The sequence below is a fragment of the Lithobates pipiens genome, unplaced genomic scaffold, assembly GCF_037356315.1.
Source record: "Lithobates pipiens isolate NorthernLeopardFrog02 unplaced genomic scaffold, aLitPip1_a1.2 Scaffold_18, whole genome shotgun sequence".
NCBI classification, from domain to species: domain Eukaryota; kingdom Metazoa; phylum Chordata; class Amphibia; order Anura; family Ranidae; genus Lithobates; species Lithobates pipiens.
In genome coordinates, this window is record NW_027507758.1 from 619,290,561 (window position 1) to 619,312,188 (window position 21,628).

At 45.4% G+C, this 21,628-nt stretch overlaps 1 protein-coding gene across 1 annotated transcript in view; it reads right to left on the bottom strand.

The window, feature by feature from the left end:
- Nucleotides 1-3,183: 3,183 nt before the first annotated feature.
- The window catches only part of LOC143989446 (uncharacterized), a 32,178-nt gene continuing 13,733 nt past the window's right edge, over nucleotides 3,184-21,628 (bottom strand). Inside the window, exons 2-9 of the mRNA XM_077489575.1 lie at nucleotides 18,165-18,279; nucleotides 17,910-18,044; nucleotides 17,700-17,823; nucleotides 17,489-17,586; nucleotides 17,176-17,397; nucleotides 16,897-17,097; nucleotides 14,019-14,154; nucleotides 3,184-4,579 (exon numbers count right to left, since the gene is read on the bottom strand). Coding sequence (XP_077345701.1) covers nucleotides 3,702-4,579; nucleotides 14,019-14,154; nucleotides 16,897-17,097; nucleotides 17,176-17,397; nucleotides 17,489-17,586; nucleotides 17,700-17,823; nucleotides 17,910-18,044; nucleotides 18,165-18,260 — 1,890 coding nt within the window. The 5' untranslated portion in view covers nucleotides 18,261-18,279 and the 3' untranslated portion in view covers nucleotides 3,184-3,701. The remainder of the gene's footprint in view (nucleotides 4,580-14,018; nucleotides 14,155-16,896; nucleotides 17,098-17,175; nucleotides 17,398-17,488; nucleotides 17,587-17,699; nucleotides 17,824-17,909; nucleotides 18,045-18,164; nucleotides 18,280-21,628) is intronic.

Here is a 21,628-nt window from a genome sequence, read left to right on the forward strand (position 1 = left end):
CACATCCCTCCTAATCCAACATACAAGATACAATGTGTAACGACATGGGACAAGCCACTTTTCAGAAGCGCTCTGTATTAGTACTGCACACAGTGAAGGTTCATCTCCAAGTCAGGAAAGTGCCTTAATGTTTGATTCTTCACATGACCGCAGTCTCCGCCGCCTGGTCCCAGGCATTGATTAGCATGCTGCAGGGAATCAAAAACCGTCACATCCCTATTGACAGGACAGAGCTCTTTCCTGTCTTTCTCCTCGCTGATCAGCAGGTGCCAGCATCGAATCATTGGCTGGCACCTGCTGATTGGCTTGTGTGTATGTGACTCATCAGAGCACAGCCGGTGTGCCCCCTACCTGGAAGTGCTGGATCATGTTCTAGGTACGTGATCTAGCACAGGAGGGCAGATCTACCGCCGTACTCATATGTGAGGTGGTAAGCAAGCAGTTAATGGATCAGTAGCAAACATCCCATCTGTAGGCAGGTGCTCTATGTCCCTTTCATAGAAGATAGAGAAATCACAGCTGTATGTAGGAGCGCTGTGTCCCCAGCCCACCTGGCTGTGTTGAAAAATGTCCCAGACGAAGGAATTGAGGTTAGCCGTGACGCTGTCCCATCAAAGAATTCTAAAGATCGCAACTGACAGCCTTCTCCTTTATTGGCCCTGGTGGTGATCAGGTAGAGGTATTCACACTGTCCCATGAAACCTGCTGCTGTTCTGATCTCCTGCTGGACAGATCTTTGCTTGCTGGGCAGGGTGTCTCCTGAATGAGATGATAAGTAAGCAGAGAAAGCAGAGATCATTTTGCAGCTCCTCTTCCACTCTCCTCAGTTCCAGCCTGGAGGCAGAGCCCCCCAGCCCCGGGGTCCCTCACAGGCCCTTACGACGCCAGCCTCAACACTCCATCTTCCATCCGACAACAACCCTTGCTGGCCAGGCTCTTCTATATTTGTGAGCCCATCCAACCACCTTGCCACGCCTCCTGCCCGGGCATTGGTCAGATTCTCATAAATATGCAGATCACTACCCCTTCACCTCCACCCACTAGCTTCTAGAACATTCTGGTAGTTTATGGAACCCTGGGTAGGCACCAGAAGCCTGACCTACATCTGAACTCAGCAATTACCCAGACTCACTTAAAGTGGATATAAACCCTCACCTATACCCAGTGAAGTAAACAGCCTCAGATGATACAGAGATGAAACAAATCTCTCTACATACGTTTTACATGTACAATATATCTGCTGGCTTCAAGCTGTCTACATTCTTTAGAAAACATGTTAGGAATTTTTATTCGTTTCAGCAGTGGGAGGGGAGTCTGAATGTACACCGTGTGTGAGCTGATTGGAAGAAAGGCACCCCCCCCCACCCCTTTCACACGAAGAAATGTGCAGAGCTGTACTGTGAATAGACAAGTTCTCTGCTTTTCTGTCGAAGTCCCCCCCCCCCCCCCGACACAAATTTCCATCTGCTTTTATCTCATGTGTCTGAGAGCTTGTCAGAAGTGATTATGCTGATAACAGAGGAATGGAGCAGTGGAAAGACATAGGGCTTTGGAGAGAAATAAGTAAACACTACAGCTATGTGTGCTTAGGTCAGATTTCATGAATGGAGTTTACATCCACTATGAGCTACAGCAAGTCAGCTAAATTTTCCTGTCAACTTTGTACACTTGAGGGTGCTACATCTATAAAATGTTGAGTCTCCAAGTTTGGAGCACATATATAATAGATAAAAGGGCAGGTATGCCTGGAGAGAGCCAACCTTTTCTTAAAAAAGGCATAGGAATTCACTGGACACTCAGCAAACTTACAATAGCAGAGAAGGTATCCAGTGTGCCCACTCACCATTTACCAACCGTACAAACAAATGGCAACCACCCAAACCTATAACAAGCCTTTGCAGCATGGAACACATGGAAGGGGAATGCGCTGGCTACCACTACCATTGTGCTTTTGATGGGTGTCCACTGCATCCCTATATCTTTAAGGAGGTGCTGCAAAGGATAGTTCAGGTAGTTGAGGACTGGAACCCCACAGCGAGCTCCACATAGGTACAGTGTAGTTGCAGAAGCCTCTGATAAAGCAGTCCAGGCAGCTGAGAGCAATGCTACCCTACCTGATTTGCTGTGTTGGTGAAGCTTTATGGACAATGTCCACCAACGTGACGGACGTAGGATACCTGTATGGCCTAATCAACCCTTGTTCAAAACCTTCAGATGGCCCATGGGATCCCAGAGTTGGGATATCTGCTGCTTCAGGAACTGCAAGTTTCAAGTGTTGCACCATTTACCAGACCCCAGCTGCAGAGCAACAAGCTACCAGACTCTGATGATGGCATATCCTGTAGGTTGACAGACTGCCCAAAACAAAAACAAAAAAAAGTGATGTGTCATGTAATAACGAGAAACCTCCTTTTTTGGATTTCTAAAGCACAAAGGTCCCTCATATCAACTTTGATGATCAAGTCTAAGTGGTCCAGAGGCCACTCCTTAAGGGGGGGGAGTTGTCAGGACCTGGATCACCCGCTTGTGGCATGGTGTTTGACAGAGATGAAGTGTGTAATTTTGGTGTCTGCCAGTGTGTCAGAGAATGGAGGAGGAGGGAGCAGCAATGTCTTGAAATGTATGCTGTCCACAGCAGGAGGAAGAGGAGCAGGTGAAAAACCTGCTAATGTCCCCAGGGCTGTGCCATATGCTGCTCACCTTGCCCCCCCCCCCCCCCCAAGGCTTATTCTGCCAATTGTACTGCCTTTGGGTGTCATTGCAGCTGTAGAGCCCAGTTTCAGCTTGATTGAAGAGCTCTGTGATAGCAGGAACTGTGGGAACAAGTATCTCACTGCTTAATGCACCAATCCACTCACCAGGTTTTCAATCAATCTGCTCAACCTTTTGATTTGATACCCATATCATTCGGAGGTCAAACCAAGCACGATTCACCTGATGCCAAAAATGGATGCATGTCCCCTTTAAATCAATCCTCCATGTATCACACTTCAAATGGCTCCTCTCCTGTAAAAAGGGTAGGGACTAACAGCGCTCACCGATTTCAGACAAAAAGATCAAAAACACACTTATGTAGCATAAACGGGTGTAATGTACTTTATGGCAATCGCACCTCCATGCACCACTCATCCAATGGCTGCATTCGAGCTCATTCATAGGTGTCACATTAAAAAGGAAAGGATGTATAGTGGTCAATGATCTTTATTAGATGCAAGCAAGAAGATAAAAACAGACTTACAAAGATAGCAGCACAGCCAGGTGCTAAAGAACACTTATTGCACAAATGCAGGCTAATCACTGTACCAGTCTCACCACCCAGCAATCCCTGTCTAAGAGCATGAGGACATTGTCAGCATTAGGCTCCGCCCCCATACGCATTACACCTGGAAAGCTTGGCTTCATCAGTCACGTATGATACCTTTATTGTCTGTATAGAGTGTCGCTTACCATTCCTGTAAATACTTTACATACGATTTTAGGGTGACTGATCTGTAGTTTAATGGTGTATATATCTCTCCAGTCAGTGCCCAGCTCCCCATGCCCTTTGACATTCTCTTGCTTTTTAGCCTTAAAAATGTCCTTAATTGATAAAAAAAAAAAAAAATCAGTTCCCATTGACTTTAGTGGGGCTCAGATTAACATTTCAGAACTTAGTTCAGCGAACCTCCCGCAAACTTAACCCAGGAATGCTCAACCCATCCCTATACCTCTCTGTGACATCTCCGATGTTTAACAAGTTTTGATTTCCATGAAAAACATTTCCCGCACTCAGCGCAGGAGAATGGCTTCTCCTCTTTGTGAAATATCCGATGGTTAAGAAGGTGTGATTTTTGTAAAAAACATTTCCTACACTCAGGGCAGGAATACGGCTTTTCCCCCATGTGCAATTTCTGATGTCTAAGAAGATTTGATCTCTGTATAAAACATTTCCTACACTCAGAGCAGAAATATGGCTTCTCCCCAGTGTGCAATCTCTGACCAAGGTCTGATTTATGTGTAGAACATTTTGTGTACTCAGGACAGCAATGCGGCTTCTCTCGTGTGTGAATCTTCTGATGTATGTAAAGATTGTACTTCACTGCAAAACATTTCTCACATTCGGGACAAGAATACAGCTTCTCCCCAGTGTGAAGCCTCTGGTGTCTGTAAAGACTGGACTTCTCTGAAAAAAATTTCCCACACTCAGGGCAGTAATAGGTCTTCTCTACAGTGTGAGATTTATGTTGCATTTGAAGGTCTGATTTCTGTGAAAAACATTCCCCGCACTCGGAACAGGAATGAAGCTTCTCACCCTTGTGAGATCTCTGATGTATAGTAAGACTTGATTCAGAGCTAAAACTTTCCCCACATTCGGGATAGGAACATTTCTCCTCCCCCTGAATTCCAGCCCCAACCCTCACAGTTGGAGGTTGCTCAGAGTCAGAGGCATTCAATTGTCTATCCACACTGTGAAGTCCACCATCCATAGTGGAGCTCATTCTCTTTTCTCCTGCACAATCTTCTGTGATGTCCTCATCTTGCATTTTGCAACCTGGAGATAAAGTGGGAGCATCTTTTGAGGGTTTCCCGATGACGGGTCCTAGAAATATATAGAAACACAAGAGGTATACAAAAAAGGGTTTATGCGCCTAAATCAAGATTCCATCTGAATCAGGTAGATTTGTTTTACAAATATGTTTATTTTTATACAGAAGTATACAAATGTATCAAATAGCAGGATGGGGAATACCCAACACCAATACCAGAGTACATGTACAGAGGAAAATAGTAGACATGTACAATTAATTATGAAATTTCTGAATTTTTACATTTTTCAAAATTTTGGAAATTCAGAAGTTTAGAAATTTGTAAAATTTGAAAATCCGAAAAGAAGAATGAAAATCTGAAAAATTCAAAAGAATTAAAATCCGAAAATCTGAAATAACTAATAATAACCAACTATTAAATTATAGGTATTGGAATTTCCTTTCAAAGTTGGCTGTTAGTGAACTGAACAAGTATGAATTTATCCGAAATAACGAATGCCATATCTAAACAAATGGAAATAATGATCTAATAATAATAAATAATAATAATAACCTTTTATTATTAAATTGTTCCATTCCATTTGTTTAGATGCAGCAGTCGTTATTTTGGATAATTCGTAACTTCAGATAGATTTTTATTCGTTACGTTCACAAACAGCCAAATTTGAAAGGAAATTCCAATAGCTATAATTTATTAGTTCGTTATTGTTCGTTCGTTATTTCGAATATTACTGCTTTTCTTTCAGATTTTCGAATTTCCGAAAATTTGAATTTCAAAAATCTAAATTTTCGGATTTCTGAATTTCTAAAATAAAAAATAAAAAATAAATAAATTAATGAAACGAAAACATTTTTTTTTTTATCAGTCTTTTCTTGCAAATAGGATCACATCTCTAGAGGATATTAGATAATTTGTTGGAGGTCTAATGGGCAATCAACATAAAATCTACAACCTACGCCCCATCTCCTTGCCCTCCTTTTTATCCAAACTCCTTGAACTTCTGGTCTACAACAGACTAAGTGACCACCACGGAAATAACCTTCTTGATCCCCTTCAGTCTGGATTTCACCCTCAACACTCCACAGAAACTGTCCTCCTAAAAACTAACAAATGATCTACTTACAGCCAAAACCAATGGACATTATTCTGTACTCCTACTCCTGGACCTTTCTGCTGCCTTTGATACGGTTGACCACCGCCTCCTCCCCAAATAAACTCCATGCCTTTGGTCTCCGTCACTGTACTCTTCGCTGGTTCTCTTCCTACTTCTCCAACCATACCTTTACTTACAATTCTACTGCCTCCTCTCCTCTTCCTTTTCTTTGTTGGGGTCCCCAAAAGTTCTGTTATTGGACCTCTCCTAGTCTCGATCTACACCTCCTCCCTGGGCCAGCTGATTGCCTCCCATGGCTTCCAAGACCATTGCTACGCCAACGACACTTTAAATCACTCTACCCCCCAGCTCACTCCCTCAGTCTCCTCACGTATCACTAATTTACCAAGAAACTTATCAGCCTGGATGTCAAACGCTTCCTCAAACTCAATCTATACAAAACAGAGGTCATAATTTTTCCTCCCCCCACATGCCCCAGCCCCTGATCTTTATGTCAAAATCGATGGCACAACTATCAGCTCATTCCCGCATGCCAGGGTCCTAGATGTAATCCTGCACTCTGATCTAGCCTTTCAGCCCCACATCCAATCACGGTCAAAATCTTCCAGCCTCAACCTACGTAACATCTCCAGAATACGCCCCTTCCTAACCCATGACACCACAAAGCTTCTAATTCCCTTCCTGGTCATCTCTCACCTGGACTACTGCAACTCCCTCCTCATTGGCTTACCTTTACATAGGCTATCCCCCCCTTCAGTTCACTATGAATGCTGCCACCAGGCCCATCCACCTTACCAACCTTTCCGTACCTACTACGCCTCTTTGTCAATCCCTTCATTGGCTTCCGATCACCCAACACATTTAATTCAAAATACTAACAACTTACAAAGCCATCCACAAATCAGCCCCCGGCTACATCACTAACCTAGTCTCAAAATACCAAACCACCCTTCGTTCCTCCCAAGACCTCCTGCTCTCTAGCACCCTTATCTCCTCCCATGCTCGCCTCCCTGACTTCTCCAGAACCTCTCCCATCCTATAGAACTTCCTACCACAATCTGTCCGATTATCTGTTTGGTTTTAGACAATCCCTGAAAACCCTCCTCTTTAGAGACCTATCATGCCCACACCTATCATACTTTTATTTTCTCCATCAGATCATCCCCACAGTTATTACCCTTTGTTTTAGTTGACCCTTCCTCTTAAAAAATGTAAGCTCTAACAAGCAGGGCCCTCGGATTCCTCCTGTATTGAATTGTACTGTAAGTTTACTGTCTGCCTTCATGTTGTAAAGCTCTGCGAAAACTGTTGGCACTATATAAATCCTGTATAATAATATTATAATCCTATGGGGATTCCTACGTGATGAAGCCAATGAATGGCTCTGTACCAGAAGGGGGAAGTGAAGTTTTACTTTATGTGGCACTTAAGAATCTAATGAGCGAGAGAGAAGGAGGAATGAGTATGAAGGAGGGGGGTTCTGATTAGAGAAGGGAGGGAGTAGGGGAGAGCAGGGGGTTTTCATGAGGTTCCGACCAAACAGGAGCACCCAGTTTGGCCAATATCTCAAATTACATAGAGGAGGAAGGAATGGTCCAAGTGGCTGTTCTAGTTCAACCAGGGGGTTCAAGTCTTAGGGAATTAAGCATTGGTAAGTATGCATCATGGTTCTGCGAGCCTTTGACTTGGCAAAATTTATTGATGGTGGTTTCCAAGCTTTAGTTAAAGGATTGCCAAGGCCCTAACTGGAACCCCACCAGCTTCTGCTTAGGTCTGTAAATCCCTTCCTGCTGCCTCCTCGTGGTCCTTTAAAGGGATTGTAAAGGCAGAGAGTTTTGTTTCATATTGATACATTAAGATAAAAAGCCTTCTATGTGCAGCAGCCCCCCCTCATACTTACCTGAGTTCCCTCTCTGTCCAGCAATATCCACAAGTGTCTCAGTTATCCGAAAGTCTCCTTCGTGATTGGCTGAGACACAGCAGTGGTGCCGTTGCAGTCAAAGTCAGCAAGCCAATCAGGGGAGAAAGGGGGCAGGGTCGGGTCGGGGCTCTGTGTCTGAATGGATACAAGGAGCTGTGTCTTGGCTCGGGTGTCCTCATAGCAAGTTGCTTGCTGTGGGGGCACTGAACATGAGGGAGGGGCCAGGATCACAGAAGAGGGACCAGAGAAGAGGAGGATCCAGGTTGCTCTGTGCAAAACCACTGCAACAAAGCAGGTAAGTACAACATGTTTTTTTTCCCTATAAAAATAATAAATGAGCCTTTACAATCACATCTTCTAAAAGGCGGGAGGCGGAGGCGGGATTTTGGGTCATGTGACCGCTTTGATCGGTCGTCACAATATCAGAACGCTCCCGATCGCAAGTTTACATCAGGATTTTTTCGGTCCCCCACTAGGGACTGTCTTGGAAGCGTGCGATCTCAGCAAGGAAGAGTGTTTACATAGGGCCGCATATATGCGGCCTCTCTGCATTAAAGCCCACTTGCCAAGAGGCAGCATATATGCAGCACGTCAGCGGGAAGAGGTAAAGGGCGGAGACAGGTCTGTGTAAAAACGCTCCCCATGGATTGCAAGTAAGGTTACAATTTAGTATCAAACGGATCATTTTATAAACCTGTATCCAGAAGAGGGAGGCCTTAGGGCATGACCACCAAAAACATGGAGAAGGGTACCTTGCTCTCTGCATCCTTAGAAGCAGGTCAAGGGGACTTTGAGGACAAATTTGGCTAGACGGTAAGGGAGTCGTACACTATTGTGAAACTAATTTGTAGGCATTTTCCTGAGCTAGGACCTCGTATGAACATTTTAGAGGTGGCTTGCCATATTTTTATTCCACGCTGTTTGATCAAGAGTTTCACCCAACTCCCACTTGTCCATGTTGAGGAGTTTAATTTGGACCCAAGGAGTCTGTCAGTGATGCATACAGTGCAGAAACTAAGCACCTAGAATAGGGATGAGCTGAACACCCCCCCGCGCACCATTAAAAAACGTTTTTGGGAACCCGGGTACAGTTCCAGGGGACATGTATCAATGCAAAAAAAAGTTTTAAAAATGACCGGTTTTTCAAGAGCAATGATTTTAATAATGGTGATACAATAAAAATGAAATATTCCTTTCAATTTCGTGCCTGGGCGGTGATCTTTCCCACAGGGGCCTCATTCCCACAACTCTTGCCCGGTGGTTGTGGGGGTCTGTTTGTTTATATTGTGACGGCTGTGATTGGACACAGCCGTCACGTGATCAGGAGGGCCAATCACAGCGCCCACATCCCGATCTCTGGTCAGCTGGATTCTGTGATCATAATGATCACAGGATCGAGCTGCAGTGAGCCTCGTGTCCATGCTGTGAGCACTCATTCTGAGGGACGTTCCAGAGTGGACACTCAGAACAAGGAAAGAACCACCTGGCTGTTTATGTGCAGTGCCCGGGTGGGAGGTGGTTAAAGAATTTCTTGGGATTCTTTTTTCTCTCCTCCACTACGTGTGTCTTTCGTGTTCTATCTTAGCCACCCTAATTGCACCCTTACATATCTTGTTGCATTCTTTGTAAAGTCTGAATGTTGATGAGGATACCTCAGTCTTGTATTTTTTTTAAGGCTTTCTCTTTTGCTTTTATATGCATTTTTACATTGGGGTTAAGCCACCCAGGACTTTTGCTTTCTCTTTTAAACAGAGGTGTACCTAGGGTCTCCAGCACTCTTGGCGAGAATCTGTATCAGCGCCCCCCCCCCCCCCCCCACTTCATTAAAAAGAGTTAAGATTCAGTTGTTTGTTTTTTTTTGTTTTTTATTACATCAATTTCCTTTAAATTTAGACTGAGCAGCCAATTTTTCCATGGACCGGGGAGGTTTGTGATGTCAGTCCACCATGCTGTAATGTGCAGGAGCGCTGATCTAAATATAAAGGGGACTGCACTGTAATGATTACAGTGCCCCTTTACAGTGCAGTCCCCTTTATATTAGTATCCCAGCAATCATGCGCCCCCCCCTTTTACTCTCTACTCACTGTGCAGATCTCCAGCTCCTCCCGCTCCCGGCTTCCTTACATCAGAGTCCGCACAGAGCCCCCTTACATCAGAGTCCGCACAGAGCCCCCTTACATCAGAGTCCGCAGTGAGCCCCCTTACATCAGAGTCCGCAGTGAGCCCCCTTACATCAGAGTCCGCAGTGAGCCCCCACTTACTGTAAGAGGGAGCTCTGTGGACTCTAACGTAAAGGAGAACGCTGATTTAATGGGGTCTCTGCTCACCAAAGCCCTCTTCTTGCATATGAGTCCACAGAACACCCCTTAAATTCGTTTTCTATAAACACTAGAAGGCAGGAGAGAGGGGGAGCTTACTCACCCCAGGATGAGGCTCGGAAGCAGGCTGCCTGCAGCTCTTAAAATCTTCCTTCCTTCACATCACCTCGGGAATGTGTGGGCGGGGCAGACGCAGGGGGTGTGGACGAGGCAGACAGAGTAGAGGGGCGGGAAGAGGAGGAGCAGTGGAAATGTCAGCGTAGGCTGAGCTGTGTATGAGAGAGAGACACACAGCTCAGCCTATTGTAGTTGCGCCAGAGCGCTCCCTCTCCCTCCAGCATCTGAAGCCGACACAGGAGGGAGATGAGCCGCCCCCCCGCCCCCTATCAGCGGCTCTGCAGTGCCAGCAGCAAGCAGCAGTGCTCGGCACCGCTGCCGCCAGCCCACCGCTGCTGTACAGTGTACAGTCTATCCTGCTGAAGTGATTGAGACAGCGCCCCCCCCCCCTCGGCACGCGCCCCCGGCGGGCGCCGGTCTCACCACCAGCACGGTATGGCCCTGCTTTTAAATTTATTTCTATTTTGGATGCACTGACTAATTATCTTATTTAATATGCTCTTAAAGCAAACCCATCTCTCCTTCGTGTTCTCTGTTGCTAAGATTTTATCCCAATTTATATCTTCTAGCAAGGTTCATAGTTTACCCATGTGAATGGTGTAGTATGGGTCTATATTCATATATAAAACTTTAGTTATTGAATTACAAGAAACTTAGGAATAGTTTTTATAAGTAATCACTTCCATCTATATACAATACGTTTAATGCAAGAGACATCTGCTTCATTATGCTATAGGAAGTTGGGAACCTGCCTTTTGACAATTATAGCTCTCGCAGCAGAGCACGCTGCGATTGGCCAAAGAATGCAGGTCAGGTGCATGCTTTGGCCAATCATCAGACGTCAATGCACTGCGATCCCACGGTGCATTATGGGGCATTCCGCGTCACTCAAATTTGCCGTGAAAGCCCATATGTTGCGAGCAAACGAACACCCGATGTTCAAATTGAACTTCTGTTCAACGTGAACCGCGGGCTCATCCCTAATAGGGATCCTTCCAGCAATAATTTTCAAAAGGCGTCAAGCGCGTAGGACACTCCTTTTGGTGTGAAGTTAGGCTTGAGAAATATATTTTTTTTCCAGGGCATAACAAAAGATTTGCTCCACAAGAAAGATTCAAATTTGTCCAAGGCAGGGTGCATAATTAAAATTAGAGTCGCCCCACAGAGGAGAACACTACGCTTGGCGTGAGGCAAGCAATTCCAAAAAGTGAGATAAAAAAGGGGACATTGGAGACGTTAAGCGCATATTAGCTCAGGATAGTCACCTCAACTCCTTGAAGAGCACCTTACAAGAACAGGTATCTACCTTGCAAGTCCAAGAGTTGCCCATTACAAATAAAGGAGATGCCCTTGTAGAAAGTTCCCAGCACCCCTCTGTGTTTGGTGGGAGGTAAACAGATGGGAAAAGAGGGATGAAAATGTATAGGTGTGTTGCTGGTGAAGAAATGTGTCTCTTGAAAGCAAGCCACCTCTATCCTTTGAAATTGCAGATAAAGGCTGTCGTCCTCTTATGCCGTGTACACACGATCGGAATTATGGTCGGAAAAAGCTCTGTTGGTTTTCCCGAAGGGAATTCCGCTCAAGTTGTCTTGCCTACACACGGTCACACCAAATTCTGACAGTCAAGAAAGCAGTGACATACAACATTACGACGAGCCGAGAAAAAAAAATGAAGTTCAATGCTTCCGAGCATGTGTAGGAATTTTGCGCGTCGGAATTGCTACAGACGATCGGAATTTCCGATAGAAACTTTTCCCGTTGGAAAAATTGAGAACATGCTCTCAAAATTTTTGCTGGCAGGAATTTGGCCAGATAAATTCCGTTGGAGCCTACACACGGTCACATTTTCCGATGAAAAACTCTCATCGGTATTTTGCTGGCCGAAATTCCGATCGTGTGTACGAAGCATTAGAAGGCGATTTGAAGCCCTCTACATTGAGGGTCAATAATGTAAGAACCATAAAACGTAAAGAGGAAGGGGGAAGATGAGAGAACAGAGATGTAAAAGGGGATCCTTTCAGGGACCTGGGACCTCAGCGGTGTCTGGTAGTAGCTTTTCCCCCTGTGCTGGACAGCGCCTTGTCTGATTCCTTGGACAATTTTAACCTTGTACTTTGTTTCTGGTGAACCTTGATCTCTTTGTCCCTCCCATGAACTTCCTAGGTCTTTGCACTTCCTGTTTGCCAGATTGTGCTATTTTCTGGCCAATATCTTACTGCTTACATCCATATCTTCACTACCGCATTGCTGACCTTTGGCTTGTATACCAACTAAGCTTCTGCTTGATCCCTACCTGCAATATCTGCTACTGGACCCCAGCTTGCCCACCTCCTGAGGACTGTGACCTGGTACTAGCAGCACACAACAAAATCCATTGCCACCATCAGGAGCTCTGGTTAGCACTCCCATGCCTCGGGAGAGTCCGTCATACACCAGGGTGCCCTGCTCGCACTTGTTCTGCTGACAAACTCACACAAACAAGTTTTTCTTCCCTTTAGTTATAAAATTTTGCAAATTATTTTTCTCCTTCACGGATGGGCACTGATGAAGAGGCAATGATAATCATCACTCATTGGACTGCACCGATGATCAGTGCTCACTCATGTAATGCTAATTTATATGTGATCAGCTGTGATTGGACACAGCTGATCACATGGTAGAGGGCCTCTGTGATTGGCCTGGGGGTGTGGTTCTGGGAGGACATCCATGGACTCCCTCCCAGTACTGGACAAATATGCTCTAGCCATCTTTTGGCTATTGCATGGTTGGGAAGTGGTTAAAAGATGTCAGTTGGCCAAAGAGTCAACGGATGGGTTAAGCCTTTGTGGGTTTAGGGATCTATACATAAAAGGAGTGTTCAAAACCCATGGGTTGTGAGCCATTAAGGACATTGAAGAATGGGGGGAGGAAGTAAAGTGAAAATGTCCAGCAAAGGGTGCTAGTGTCAGGGCTGGCTTAGCCCTTTCCGCCTCTGGGCTGGCCGCTCAGCTGTCGGCTAATTGCCAGCTCTCTTCTCTTTCCACAGTTACCAGCTGTTCCCGATGATGCTCATCTGACCTGCATATTTAAAGCCTTCCTGCTCACTTTTTCATTTGCCTTCGCGTTGGTCACATCACAGGGAACCATCTTCTGCTCTCCTTGGATCCCTGACTTCCGGCCTGGCCGATTACCCGATCTGGTTAATGAACTTTGGACTGACTGACTACAGGACTCTGGCTATGCTTGACTACGCTTTTTTTCTATTTACCTTTTTACTTTTATTAATAAACAAGTGTGATTTGATTGTACTTCTGTCTCTGTCTGTTTCATGGTTCCTGACAGCTAGTACATAAGCAATTGTTTACATCAGGCAACCTAGTGTTCCAAATTTAACTTAAAAAAAAAAAAAAAAAACATTAATAAATGACAAGACCATCAAGGTGTAACCAGAAGGGTATTAGCCCCAAAGGTGTTGTGAGCACCCATGTGTAAGATAAAGGAATCCCTGATGGAAATTTCACCTGTGACTCTGCCTTTGAGATTATATGCTCAAACATTAGGCATCATGCTTCTGATAAATAAAAGATAAAAAACAACCAACCAGGAGTACAAATTAGGCAACGGTTTGGGTCTTGGGCGACACTCCTCTCTGACTTGAGATGGTTCCAGGTACAAGAGTAGAAAGCTACCAACCCAAAGCTACTTTAATTTTGTCCTCCTATTTTATGTTAGTTCAGTCCTAGCTAGACCCTTCCCATTTCTTCCACGTTTCCTCAGTCACGGTTGGTATTTTGAGGACAGGGCTTAGGCAAGTCATTGTCTTATTACACTTCAAAAAGACTGGAAAAACATCCTCTGTGCTGCAATTAGCTGAAGTAAAATTGCATTGGATGCAACTTCTATGTCTTATTGAAGAGTTAAGCTGCCTGTGGATAGGGCCAAATCAGCAGGCAACCATACAGTCTGTACATACTGGGTCTCTATGAACCAATCAGCGTATAGTAACAGACCAGTGATAAACAGAAATTCTATTATGGCTCACCTGTGCTGATCTCTGTAGGAGTGTCCTCCTCTTTGAATGTCCTCGTCATTGCAGCCTCCTCCATAAATTGCTGATCATCCACCACATACATCACTTCTACTTCACACTCAACTTCAATGTTTATCAGATCTTCACCCTAAACCAACACAATGGCAGAAAAAAATATCAGGATTTTTTGTTACTCACCATAAAATCCCTATCTTTGGAGTTCAAGGGACACAGCCTTTCATCATTATCCATGACCAGAGTTTTATAGGTCCACCTACAGGAGTGGGACACTAGGCAAAAAAAAAAAAAAAAAAAAACAACTCGGGGGAGGAAGGTTGCTGCCCCTTAATTACATAGATCTGCCATCGTCTGCCGATCCAACGGCAAATAGTGGAAGAGGCCGCCGCGCCTGTCCTTTGAATGTCCCAGAGTAGAAAGAGAATCAGACCTTCAGAAAGTGGACAAACAGTGGTATACGCAATCGTGCGAAACACATCCAAGTAGGGCAAAGCCACCTCCATGGGGAGCGATGGCCGAGGACACAAGGAGGGAAGGACAAGGTCTCCATTTAAAATCGGAAATCCACATCACTCTCAGAGGAAAGGAGAAGACCAAAAAGCACCATCTTGTGTTAAATCAGGTAAGGCTTTAACACCCTCCACACAATAGGGATAGTGATGAGGAAGGTAACCTCTGTGGAGGTGTAAGCCAGGAAATATCTTGAATGATTACAAAAAGGAGGCTCATGAAAGGCCAACACCAAATTCAAGATCCGCAGCAGCAGTGGGGAACACACAGAGGGCACTATATAACGAAACCCCTGGATAAATGTACAAACCAAAAATATGTGGCCAAAAAGGACACTGAAGAAAACAGCCAGAGCAGACACTTGATCCTTGATTGTAACCAAAGCAAGCTTCTGATCAAGCCACGTTGGAGAAAGGCCAACACCCGGGCCACCGTGAAGGAGCGAGGGTGGAACCCCCAAGGTACCAGTTCTAAATTGTGAACCTGCATTAAGGCATTCAGGGTCTTGAGGTCCAGGATTGGCCAAACCCGATCCGCTCGGTGATGAGGGAGGTCCACTGGCTCAGAACCGCTGAAGGTGACCCCCCACCCTAGAAACAGGTGGGGGCAACCATCATGCTGGAGGAGGACTTCTCCGCAGGCTTGGAGGTCTTCTGGGACCAGGAGCACTTGGCTACCACCCATGGGATTCTTGAAGGATATGAATGAAGCCCTTGGTCAAGGACCTAGGGGAATTAAATATCCCCTTATGCGCTGAGAAGGCTGGCCCAGCCTTCTGATGTAGTTCTTTCCCCCTCTTGGCTAGTGGGCGGAAGACTTGCCCCACCCATAATGTACTCCATGTCAGCCAGGGTTGCACTGAGGAGACAGTCATCCTGACAGGAAGATGTCACCAGGGCCTGGCAGATGTCCAGTCAGCTGAAAACAGAAAAGGAGTATACGGAAGTGGGATTTCCGCTAGAGATGTATCACATAAGCATCAGTGAGACTTGGGCCACCAGGTCCACATACACCTAGGGCACCCAACCCAATGCCAAATCTAATTGCAACATCAGGAGTCACTCAGAAGGCATCCAAGATACTTGGGTCAGAGCCAACACAGGTCACAGTGCTACACTGGAGGTAGCAAGCACATAGTAAGTCACCAAGTCTGCTGTACCGTCCATCAGAACCAAAAAAAAGGAAGGAAATACCCCCACCAGTAACATGAAAGGTTTTTGCAACTTAGGGATGGAGGAAGCCACCACGGGAGAACCATCCACATCCTTAAAAAGGACCCCCTCACCCACGGCACTTACAAAGAGGTGCGAAGGAACCAACGGCTGTTCCTGTTAATGTATGCAACTGGCAGCCATGCAGAGCACCACAGGGTACATCCGCTGCCTATGCAGTCCCAGCTGAGGCTAAAACTAGTAAGTTGTTCAGCATCACTCTAGATGGAATGGCCATCAACTTCTACTGCTACATGGGAAATGCGAAAGGGGAGGAGTCCCCTTCAGGAGGCCAAGGCACAGCACAAACTCCAACATGCCAAAATGAGTCTGCTCCTCAAGGCAAGCTCCACTTAGAAACAGAGTCCCCCTCTTTTATCAGAGCTGTAGCCTGCCCAAGCCGCAGGGAACCACACATCCTGCATTGGTCGATCCCCACCACCTGACCAGTGGATGAGCCCTGCCGCCTCAGGGAAGGGACACAAATAACCATCTCGGTCTTCGGGAGGGTGCCACATGGTACCAAATCAACTTACCACTCAGTACAGGGGTAGGGGCAGGGTAGACAAGGCCACACAGGACATCCCAGAAGGAGAGCATGTTTATTTATTTTTATGTTACCGATTCGGTGAAGCATGCAGGTAAAGCTCCCATGGCAGATCCTCCTCTCCACCAAAGTGGGGGGGCTGTCACCCATGGGTAACACTGACACAGACTATAGCCACCCTGTCCAGGATCGGCATGTCGCGGGTGACCGAGTGGGGAGCTAGCGGTCTGCAAAAGCTCACTGGTCAGACCAGGCTGACCATTCTAGATTATCCAGCCCCACTGTTCATAGAAGATCTCCACAGGAAAAAATAAATAAAAATCGGAATAAATACGAAAGGTATAGGACCACAAGTCCCAGAAATAAAAAAAATAAAAAAATCAAATATGTCCATACCCGAGACACTTTTTTCTGCCTAGTGTACTACTCCTGAAGATGGGGCTATAAAACCCTGTTTGGCCATGGACAAACAAGTAAGGCGGTAAGAGAAAGTATTTATGATGTGAGATCACATAGAAAATATCATCTTGTAGAGTCCACACATCGTCTCCACATGTCAGAGTGTTCAATTATTTTTACATTCCAGACCCTCAACTCCACCGACCTGATGGTGAGGGATGGTGTCATCTTCCTGTGTGGAATCCCAGGAATCCAGAGGACGAAGACATATCTCTGGTGGGCTTTTGGTATTAGGTGACTCAATGATAATGTTCTTGTAGAGATCCTGGTGTCCTTCAGAAAACTCCTCTATCGCACCATACTCCTCATCCTCTTCAACAATATTATCATCCCTGAGGTTTCCACTCTGAATACATAATAAACATTAATTGTAACAAACATGCTTCGTAGAAGTTATAACTACTAAAAATTGTCACTCATCTACCTGATCAGGCCGTGCGTAGTTGTGATCTTCCAGTGTGGAATCCCAGGAATACACTGGACAAAGACTTCTCTCTGGTGAGTTTCTGTGGATAGATGACTCCACCAATTTGTCCCGGTACAGATCTTTATGTCCTTTTGGAGACTTTGACTCCTCCAACACCCCATCATCCTCCTCTTTTATCCCTTCTTTAATATCAATTTTAGAATCACTCAGGTTTTCACTCTGCATATATAATAAAAAATGATATAATGTGTAAACAATGCAGATAATGTAGAGATGCTATTGATACTATCAGTGATTGTTCCTCATCTACCTGATGATGGTGAGGGACGGTGTGATCTTCCTGTGTGGAATCCCGGGAATACAGAGGACGGGGACATCTCTCTGGTGGGTTCCCATTACTGGATCCATCTGTAGGAAACACACACACTGACTGAATACATTGTTTCTGTGTGTTTATCAGATGATGGGGGATCTAGGTGGACACCAAGTGCTCTCTCCTTTACAATAAAGTCTCCTCTTACCCGGTGATGTGAGGGGTGGCCGATTGTCCACCATGATGTCCTTGAACAGGTCCTTATGTCCTTCTAAATACTCCCACTCCTCCATGGACAAATAGACAGTGACATCCTGACACCTTATAGGAACCTGACACACACAATGATACAGTCACCATCCAGACACATCCCTTGTCTGTTACTGGATAATGTCCCAGAATTCCCAGCACCGCTCACCTCTCCTGTCAGCAGCTTAATCATCTTCTTGGTGATTTTTAGCATTTTCTTATTGCGGTTTATATCAGGTGTCAGGGAGTGAAGCGGAGGCACTGTGATGGTGATATGATCTCCAGACTTCACAGGAGGAAAACTCTGTATTCAAGCAAAAAAAAATGTGACTCTCCCAGAATCCTCCTCACCTCTATGGTCAGGTCTGTGTTTTATTAATAGAGAAAAGAGTGATGTCATGTGACCTCCCAGAATCCTCCTCACCTCTCCCGTCAGCAGACAGATGATGTCCAGAGTGAAGTTTAGTATCCTCTCAGTCATGTTACTCCAGTCCTCATCCATCCTCATTGATGTGGTCATGTGATCTAACCAGGTTTCCCTGTAGACAGAATTATTTTTTACAAAGTTAGGATGGGGAAGAAATGATTTACTAGGTGAGCAGCCCTCAAAAGGGAACTGGAATGTGTCTGTATTTGTGATATCTTATAAAAGGGAGAATTTCCAGTAAAAAGAAACAGAATTGGATCACATGACCTTCCATGCAGGAGCTGCTGCTGCCGTTTCACCCAGACCAGAAGCAGAGACTATTAGGCAACTGTCACTGTGTTCTAATATTACTTTTGCAGCTTCTGTGTGTATCTAACATCTGGTGTCAGAAGTGTCTCTGTACAGAGATCTCTGCATCACCACCAACTCAATGTTTAGCTTTTCAAAACCAGAATGAACATTGCACATGCAATAGTCTGCCTGTTATGCTTACTAGATCAATGGATATAAAAAATGATATGGGATTCTTACAGTTTGAGAAGTTTTGGCATGTTTGAAAGCTGTGTTTTCAGTTTTCTCCACGTTTGGTAATCCAGGATCAGGGCCTGGATTTAAGGTTCCAAAGGGTTTGGGTGGGACAGAACCTTCAATCCTGTGTCCAGGTCTTATTGGATGCCTGCAGGCTGTGTGAGTGCACAGGTGCACATGCTCATTATAAGCAAAACCTTAGCATTGCTCAGGGCTCCCATTAGCAGACAGCTATCTCCACACAAAGGCTCTGTTTGCTCCAGCCAGGAGAGGTGAACCACTCGGGAGAGAGTACCCCCCAATGTGGGTGAGATTTCCTTATCCACTGGACTTGGACAGTTAAGCAAGTCAGAAGACAGAGCTAAGGCAACTAGCAAGTCCAAGGGACTGGAGGGGAATGTTAAGGCCTCGTTTACACCTGCTTCAAGATGTGGCATTGGACATGCTTTTTTAAAGCACTCGGGAAGCTAATCAAAGCCCCTGTCACCAAGTAAAATGGTTACCTTACAGTCCTATTCACATTATTGCATTGCTTGAAAAATGATACCCCATGTCCCTTTCTTGGTGCTTCAAAGCATCTCCAAAGCCTCCATAGATTTCTAAAACAATCACTAACAGCACCTTCAGCCTTTGAGGAGCTTTTATTCAGAGTTCTGTAGCACCCTCTAGCTAGTGTGCTATGTGTACATAGTTTAGTTGTCAGTGTAGGTAAATTGGCTTGGCTGAGAGCCAGGTCTGAACTAAAATTGGGTCAGCGTTGAGCAACTCAGGGAGGCTGGATGACCCATGAGACAGCTCTTCTGGTGCCTCCCCAATTTCTGTAACTTTGGATAAAGTTCTAGATGTAGTGGGTGGAAGCTAGAATGGGCTGTCATGCATATTTATGAGGACTCTGGCCAATCTCCAGCAAAAAGGGCCGGCAAGGGGGCAGCTCAACTCATAGACATGAGCCATGCCAGCAGGGCAACTGGGTGGAAGATGGACATGGAGTGCTGAGCAGACATTCAAAGGCCTTCTCAGGGCACCCCATAGTCTGGGGGGGGGGTGCAGGTGGCTGCGGGTCTGGGGCTCAGGTGCTGGAAGGATCCCCCACAACACATCAAGGAACCTCTTCCTGAAGGCACGGAAGCAAGGAGAGATGACAGCAAGGGCAGGTCAACATGTCTGGGAGATTTCTTGAGAGTCAGGCGGGTGGGATGGCGAGTGTCAGTCTGGGAGGATTGTGTGGAGGAATTAGCAGGAGGGCTAGAAAAAGGGTCAGCTGCAACCAGACAGGCTGGCAGTGCCTGAAGAGGTGGTGATGGGATCAATAGCCACAGGAGTGATTATGCTGGACACTGAACTTTTTGCTACACTGAGGGACCTCAGGTTCCTGCCTACAAATGGCTATTGCTTCTATACTGACTGAGTGCTGTGTTAGATTTTTTCAAGTGTCTCAGCTGAGTTCTGCAAGCGAGTGTTGGAGGAAGCAATAGAGTGTATATATAGAGACTGTTTATAGGAAGAGTTGTCCCTGAAGTTGTTCTGAAGTCAAGTGGGCATCCCATAATCTCCGATCCCTATCCAAGATCTAAGTAGTTAATAAAACAAACAAAAACAAGTACCGGACTGTGCACCGACTATGGAGTGCCTGTGAAAATTCAGTATGCCTGGCTGTGCAAGGTGGTGGGGACCCTAGTTACTTAAAAAAAAAAAAAAAAACATGTACCGGACTGTGCACAGACTATGGAGTGCCTGTGACCTTAGTTACTTGAGGCCCTTAAGGGGTTGCACTACAGTTAGCTTTGCTTCGTTTTAGAGGTATTGCAGATATGAGATATCCCAGGATACTTGGAACTGGAAAGAGGTCATCAGCAGTCGCGTCCGGTTCATGCGTATATATTCTGGGAGTGTCTGGTGCAGACGTTACATCTGGCGTGCAGCATGGAGCAGCGGAGAGGTGAGCGTGGTCCAAAGCGGAGCAACTAGCAGACAGCATACATGATGTACAGCATGGGAACGCTATATTTTGAAATTTCGAAAGAAACTTGTAGTATGGGTCTATATTCATATATAAACTTTAGTTATTGAATTACATGAATAGTTAAAAGAGATTACTTACATATATCTATATACAACATGTTTAATGCATGAGACATCTGCTTCATTATGCTATGGAAAGTTGGGAACCTTGGACCTTTTCTTTTCATCAGTTGTAGCCATTGTCTTCACTACCATATAAATATGACTGGGAGACCAGTCTGGAGTTTGAGGTTTGATTCAAGATTAAGAGTCTGAATCATGTGTTGACTATCTTCTCCAGGTAGCTCATTTATAATGAGCTAATGACTCCCCTGGATTGAATATGCTGTATTTATCCTGCATCTTTAAAGTGGTTGTAAACCCTTACAACCAACTTTGACCTACAGGTAAGCCTAGATTAAGGCTTACCTGTAGGTCCAAGAAATATTTCCTAAACCTACACGGTTTAGGAGATATTTGCCGAAAGACAGGCACCGCTGACTACGGCGCATGCGCGGGAGTGACGTCATCGCGGCTTCGCCGAAAGACAGCGGCGGAGCAGCGAGACCCATGAGAAGATGGATGCTCCGGACTACAGGGGACAGTGGTGACATCGCTGGCTCCTGTGTCAGGTAAGTGACACATAATGGGCTACTATGCGATGCATAGTAGTCCATTATGGTTTACCTTTGCAGGGAATGAAAGAGGAAGTAAACCCATCAGGAGTCACCTAATTTTAAATGGGGTGTGATGGATAGACCCCCAGGTTTTTATTTTGTATGTTGTCATGTTGGTACATTGGCTCTCCTAAGGTCTTTTAATGTCAAGGTCTTTTGTTTTGCACAGCGAGGCTTATGGGTAAGGCTGCGTAAGTTAAGCATTTTAAATAAATATAGCAGAAGGTCAGCGGGGACCAATGAGATAGGACTAAG